General features: G+C 34.2%; 1 protein-coding gene across 1 annotated transcript in view; it reads left to right on the top strand.

Moving 5' to 3' along the window:
• The window catches only part of LOC101512380 (uncharacterized), a 7,691-nt gene extending 1,890 nt beyond the window's left edge, over window positions 1-5,801 (top strand). The window contains exons 3-10 of the mRNA XM_073365608.1: window positions 1-841; window positions 942-1,168; window positions 1,255-1,587; window positions 2,609-2,855; window positions 3,922-4,050; window positions 4,136-4,351; window positions 4,537-4,660; window positions 5,219-5,801. The exon at window positions 1-841 is cut by the window's left edge and continues 3 nt beyond it. Coding sequence (XP_073221709.1) covers window positions 1-841; window positions 942-1,168; window positions 1,255-1,587; window positions 2,609-2,855; window positions 3,922-4,050; window positions 4,136-4,351; window positions 4,537-4,660; window positions 5,219-5,457 — 2,356 coding nt within the window. The 3' untranslated portion in view covers window positions 5,458-5,801. The remainder of the gene's footprint in view (window positions 842-941; window positions 1,169-1,254; window positions 1,588-2,608; window positions 2,856-3,921; window positions 4,051-4,135; window positions 4,352-4,536; window positions 4,661-5,218) is intronic.
• The last annotated feature ends 1,431 nt before the right edge of the window (window positions 5,802-7,232 follow it).

Below are 7,232 nucleotides of genomic sequence, written 5' to 3'. Positions count from 1 at the left end.
GGCTATATTTGACAGGCTTGCTTGGAGTTCAATGTTTGAAAACTTTTTGGCCACCAAGTGGACTTCAGCTAAGAGGTTTGGGCTTGAAGGGGGAGAGACTCTTATTCCCGGCATGAAAGAAATGTTTGATCGAGCATCTGATCTTGGGGTTGAGAGCATAGTTATTGGAATGGCACATAGGGGAAGATTGAATGTGTTAGGTAATGTTGTCCGGAAGCCACTACGTCAGATCTTTTGTGAGTTCAGTGGCGGTCTCACACCTGAGGATGAAGTTGGGCTTTACACGGGAACTGGTGATGTTAAGTATCACTTGGGAACATCTTATGATCGCCCTACTAGGGGTGGCAAGAGGATACATTTGTCTTTGGTGGCAAATCCTAGTCACTTGGAAGCTGTCAACCCGGTTGTTGTTGGGAAAACTCGAGCTAAGCAGTATTACTCAAATGATGTGGACAGGAAAAAAAACATGGGTGTTTTGCTCCATGGAGATGGTAGTTGTGCTGGACAGGGTGTGGTCTATGAAACCCTACATTTAAGTGCTCTTCCTAATTACACTACGGGTGGGACTATTCACATTGTGTTAAACAATCAAGTTGCATTTACGACTGATCCAATGTCTGGCAGGTCTTCACAGTATTGCACAGATGTTGCCAAAGCTTTAAATGCTCCTATCTTTCATGTTAATGGTGATGATGTGGAAGCAGTTGTTCATGCATGTGAACTTGCTGCTGAGTGGCGCCAGACTTTCCATTCAGATGTGGTTGTGGACTTGGTGTGTTATCGTCGATTTGGCCACAATGAAATTGACGAACCATCTTTCACTCAACCAAAAATGTACAAGGTTAGCCTTTTATATATTATGCTTTTCTTTATTTTTTTTTTATGCATATTGCTTTTGGACAAATAAATTAGATTTGCAATTTCGTTGACTTTTTATATAGGTCATCAGAAGTCATCCTTCAACTCTTGAAATCTATCAGAAGAAGCTTTTGGAAACAGGAGAGCTGACAAAAGACGACATTGATAAGATACACACAAAGGTCACATCAATTCTAAATGAAGAATTTCAAGCTAGCAAAGATTACATTCCAAAAAGAAGAGATTGGCTTTCAGCATACTGGCTTGGTTTCAAGTCACCTGAACAGCTTTCCCGTGTCCGAAACACTGGGTATGGTACATTTAAAATTCTTTTTTGCTTGAGTCTTTTTAATTATATGTTCAATACTTCTGACATGCTTGAACTTCCCCATTCAGTGTGAAACCAGAGATCTTGAAAACTGTTGGGAAAGCAATCACAACTATCCCTGAAAATTTCACACCTCATAAAGCAGTGAAGAGGATTTATGAACAGCGCGCACAAATGATTGAAACTGGGGAAGATATTGACTGGGGATTTGGAGAGGCACTTGCTTTTGCTACGTTGCTTGTTGAAGGTAACCATGTTCGATTGAGTGGTCAGGATGTTGAAAGAGGAACTTTTAGTCATCGTCACTCTGTAGTTCATGATCAGATAACTGGGGAAAAATATTGCCCCCTTGACAATGTTATAATGAACCAAAATGAAGAGTTGTTCACTGTTAGCAACAGGTAATCTTCCTATATGTAACTATCGAGCGTATTTCAGCTTTCTTCTTAATCTATTGACCGGTATCCTGGTTTCTCTGTATCTTGTCTTTGCTTGTCTTTGGGTATGACTTCTTCAACCTACAAACATATATCACCAATTTGCAACTATATTGTGTCACTAAACAGTTGTCACGCATTCCCTTATTTTCAATTACTACTTTTTTAAAAGAATATTGTTTTGTTAATATCATGGTTATTTGGTTATAGCTGTTTCATGCTTTGAATCTATGCCTGTTTTGCCATATTTTAATTCCTTCTGTTGAATATGCAGTGCTTCCATTTATTTCCCAATAACTATTCTAGTTTTTATTTGTGTAATGTGAATTATATTGTTCGCAATTCTTTGCTAAAACTGTATTAGCCATTTAAAATTTTTTAGTGAAATTTTAATGGTGTAGGAAAGTATTGGGTTACATTTCATAATATTAGTTGGGAAATTGGAATAATATGGGAACAGTAAGACACTTGGACTGTGTTTGCAATGTAAGGTAGTTTTTTAGGAGTTAGATCTTGTTCACTCAATAATGATTGGTTTTCATTTCCCCCCTACTTATTAAATTGTAAGTATGTTTGCACTTGGGATGGGTCATTTTGTTCATTGTACTTGATTGAAAATGTAAGGTCATTTTGCCTAAAGAATTCTGTGAAGTTAAAAGTTAATAGAAAACCACTTTATTTTGCATTTTCTTGCCTTTTCTCTGTTCTGTTGAACTTTTTGTATACTATCAATAATTGTTAATGGGTTTATGTTTCTTTATTAAGATAATTCGTATTCTATGCCTACTTTGATATACATATTCATGGCTTAATTCATAATGTGCCTTCTTTTGCATAACAAGATTAATCAAGAAATCATAAAAACCGAAGTGTAACTAGATACTACACTTATGGCAAAAAAATTCTTGATACTAATATTGCACAAATCATGAAAATTTTTATATTTTTAGTCTCTTCTCTAATTAGTTTTTGAAACAATATCCAGCTCGCTTTCAGAGTTTGCTGTTCTTGGATTTGAATTGGGTTACTCAATGGAAAACCCCAATTCCTTGATAATTTGGGAAGCACAATTTGGAGATTTTGCTAATGGGGCTCATGTGATATTTGACAATTTCTTGGCTTCTGGTGAGGCTAAGTGGCTCCGTCAGACTGGGTTAGTTGTGTTGCTTCCTCATGGTTATGATGGCCAGGGCCCTGAGCATTCAAGTGCAAGATTGGAACGCTTTCTTCAGGTTCTTGTGAATCAATCTTATAATTTCTTGAAATTACTTTTTAGTTTTTTTATCCTTTCTGGTTGAATCATCTTCCGAATTTGGCTATTGTTTGTCTACCTCATTTTTATGTGTTGAATTTTTTGATTGATGATATTGATGACCAACATATTGGTAGTCCTAGTGAACTCTATGTATATGTTGCTACTTTGAAATTGATGTACCAACTTGAATTAAATGGCGTTATCATAAAAAAAGACCTTGGTGTTCTACTATTTTGTCTGTTTTTTCATACGATGTACTCACTCCGTAACAAAACAAACAAAATTGACCACTTACACACTAATTAAGATAATTTGTTATTCACATTAATTATTGTTAATCTCATTTAAAAGTTCAACTTCATTACTAAAATTACCCTTCATTTCATTTTATTGCATAAAAAATTGGACATCAAATGAAGGATTTTTTTTTATTAAAAAAAAATGAAGGATATCTTTTATTTACTATCATTAAATAGGTTGAAAAGAGTCGACTTTTGTTTGTATTTTGTTACAACTTAAATGTGCCAAATTTGCTTATATTTTGTTACGGAGGGAGTACATGTGCTTCATATTTATAAGTAGATACTGAATAATGATTTATGCATAACTGCAATAGTTTGGTATACTAAAGGTAATAATGTCAACTGAACAACACTGAAACTGAAACTAGACTAGTTTGATTTTGCTAACACTAAATGTAGGAATTGGGCAATAAGACAAAGGGGAAAACAGAAAAAGAAAAGAGACAACTTTTCCGAAATTTAGATTGGTGGTTCAAATTTTTTATTTGTGCATGCAAGCAAAATAATTAACTCAAGCAATACCATTTTGATGCCTACTCTGGAACTTTATTTTAGGCTTGTTGCTCTGTTCATCTTTCAAACTTATCTGTATGGTATTTAAATAACAGATGTTAATGCATTGTTGCTCGGACCATTTCTTTCAAATTTATCTGTATGATATTTAAATAACAGACGTTAAACAATTTTTTTTGTCCATTTAGTTAGTGGTCAAATAACATATTCTCTCCAATTTCATGGCAGATGGCTGATGACAATCCTTATATTATCCCTGAGATGGATCCAACTCTTCGGAAACAGATTCAGGAGTGTAATTTGCAGATTGTGAATGTCACGACTCCTGCCAACTTTTTCCATGTTTTAAGGAGACAGGTCGGTACAATTAATTAGTTTAATGTTGGTTTTTAAAAATAATGTTCCATATTTTTATCTTATCCTGCTGCTTTTGTTCTTGCAGATACATAGAGAATTCCGTAAACCTCTCATTGTAATGTCCCCTAAGAACCTGCTTCGTAGCAAGGCTTGCAGATCAAATCTATCAGAGTTTGACGATGTCCAAGGACACCCTGGTTTTGACAAACAGGGAACCAGATTTAAGCGCCTCATAAAAGACCGTAACGACCACTCCAATGTCGAGGAGGGTATTAGACGTTTAGTACTCTGCTCCGGAAAGGTGAGTGGTTGTCACATATTAGAACCAACTGTCTTCATATTAACTAGTTTTTTGTGCTATTTCATCTTGTGGATTTTATAACAATGTTTTTGAACTATATATCTGGTCCCTCAATTTAATATACTAGGGTTTTAATATTTTCTAAGAATGTTGTTGCTGACTATAAAACCAACTCTTTCCTGCAGGTTTACTATGAACTTGATGAGCATCGATCTAAGGTTGATGCATCGGATGTTGCAATATGTAGGGTGGAACAGCTTTGTCCTTTCCCTTACGACCTTGTCCAACGAGAGCTTAAACGATATCCAAGTATGTATTTATCGTTTTAGAACACATCAAAGTATTTATTTTTACAGGTTGTCAAAGTATATATATACAAGATGTCCAATGATACATTGTCTTTCTGTTAGGAAATAAAGATTTAAAAATTTCTCATTTTCAAGTTGCATCTCTGACCTTGTCATAATAATGGAAATAGTAGTTCTGCTAATAGAGAGATAATTCTTCACTTTTCCTAAAATTGGTCATCATAATATTTTTGGCAAATCTGTTTTTTGTTCCTTTTTCCTAAAATGTTTGAGAGAAGGGGACACAAAAGGACCAACAGTGTAAACTAGTTTTACATTGATGTCCAATAAGAATTAAATATTTTGAAGTTATATTTAAAATGAGGTAACAAAATAGGCTTATGTGACTTTGATGAGTTCTCTCGATGTCGGTGACAAACAATTTTACACCGACAATTGATCCCCCGTTAAACTCAATGTTTTAACTTTTGAGCATTAAAGATGGTAACATTATATTTTCATATTTTTTATTTTTTCGCTATATGTCTTACATTTTTTTCTTCTGTTTTGTTTCTTATAGATGCAGAGGTTGTTTGGTGTCAAGAAGAACCAATGAACATGGGTGGATACACTTACATCTTACCGCGACTTGTCTCTTCCATGAAAGCTGTAGGTAGAGGTGGTTTTGATGACGTCAAATATGTCGGTCGTGCTCCATCTGCAGCCACAGCCACTGGTTTCCTCAAGGTTCACCAGAAGGAGCAAGCCGAGATTGCCGAGAAAGCCCTTCAACGGGAACCAGTCAACTTCCCATTCTGAAAGGTTTTGCATATGAATGCTTTTTGAGGATTATAGTTCACTTGATTTATTTATTTACATAAGGTGGCTTAACTATATTTGCTTTTGAGTTATTTGGTCTTTATGTTTCTCATGCAAAGCTTATAAAGTTCATACATATACTAAATGCTGAGATAGTTTTGTTTCTTTGTTGAAGAGGTAATTGCTATGTAATGTAACACGGAAATGCGTGTTGCGTTTCCAAGTGGAATCGTTACCTTGATGGTTTCACTTTTTTGTTTGTTTTGTTTTCCATACACTAGTACAATGTAATTTTGAAATGCCTCAGTGTTTAACTGTTTATTCAATAAATCATTTTTTCTCTAGATTGAATTATTGTATACTTTAAATACTGTCTTTATAAGCTTTTTAAAAAATTAAGTAATATTGCGCGGTCCTTTTAAGTTATTTTATTGGATCAGATTAGTCTTTTACCTTTTTTTTATTCCCTTTCTTCACCATTTTATCTTCATCTCTTGCAAAACAAAACCCTAGCACGTGAATAGTGAAATCCAAGAATTTAACAGTATGATTTTTTCCATTGCTTTTGAATCTTTTTCTGCAAGCACAAAAGAGATTATAAACTTTCCATTATTAATTTAGTTGAGATCTTCTCATTTTTTTCAAAAGAAATTGAGGACTCAATTCCGAGAATGATACAAAAAGTAGACACCTATCTATGACCTCAATTATAACAAAGGATCTAATTCAATTTTGTTGTTAGGAATGATGGTTAAATGTATTTTAGTTTTTGTTGATTTCATGTAAAAAAAGAAATACATGCACTTGGGTTACTTCCTTTATAATCTTGTTTACAACCCATCCAGAATATTCTGGTTATTCAATATTTTATTACCATTATTACCATTATTCTAGAGTATATTAAAAATAAGTGCATGAATAAAAATTAAAAGGAGTCACAATTCAAATCCTATTTTTTTGTGACATTTATGGCTACTATAGGAGTTTTTTAGCCACTCAGGTTGCTGTGGTTCACATTTTTCATTCTCTTCCTTTTAACATGAGTTTGCAATAATGGCCCCAAATTTTGGGAATCAATACAATCAGGGTCATGATCTTGTCAACACATCCCAACTCTCCATGCCCAATAATGTCACAATAGTAGCAAAAGAGAGGTAGATCTTCATATTTGAAATCCACCCAAAACACGCCATCTTCTATGCTTTGCACATTAACCCCTTTTATAAGTTTTTGCTTTGTAAATTGTCTTGTTTGTGATGAGCTTTCTAATCACATTGTTGGGACATTCATATATTCCCTCTTGAACATCTTCATCATCAAAGATAATAACTAGGTTTGGAATATCATTTTTGTTTCTCTCCTCATCAAAAGTATTGTTTTCCCCTTGACTACTTGAGCTGGCCATGTTTGTGTGGGTAAAGGGAGAAAAACCAAATATTAGGAAAGTGAAGGATACATCTAAATAATGTTGGTGATAGTATGTGAGTTGTCCAAATTCTATGCTCATTAGGTGCTTTCCCATTTGGAATAGCACCAAATTAATTCCAATCAGCTCGGTCCAAATTTGGGATCAATGGTAATTAAAGTTGTAAAAAATTGGGAACTAAGTACTTCTCATCGAAAGGAGAGGTAATTTGTGGGATCTTCTTTGTTAATAAATGTGAAGAATACTTGTGATTTTGCTAAAGATTGGAAGCATAGATTGGATTGCACATGTGAGGATCAAAACCAAGAATCATAACCATGGTGACTTTAAATTATATGTATTAATATCG

The sequence above is a fragment of the Cicer arietinum genome, chromosome 3 (genome assembly GCF_000331145.2).
Source record: "Cicer arietinum cultivar CDC Frontier isolate Library 1 chromosome 3, Cicar.CDCFrontier_v2.0, whole genome shotgun sequence".
NCBI lineage: Eukaryota > Viridiplantae > Streptophyta > Magnoliopsida > Fabales > Fabaceae > Cicer > Cicer arietinum.
The sequence above is the reverse complement of the archived record's forward strand: the minus strand, read 5'-3'. Positions and strand labels throughout refer to the sequence as shown.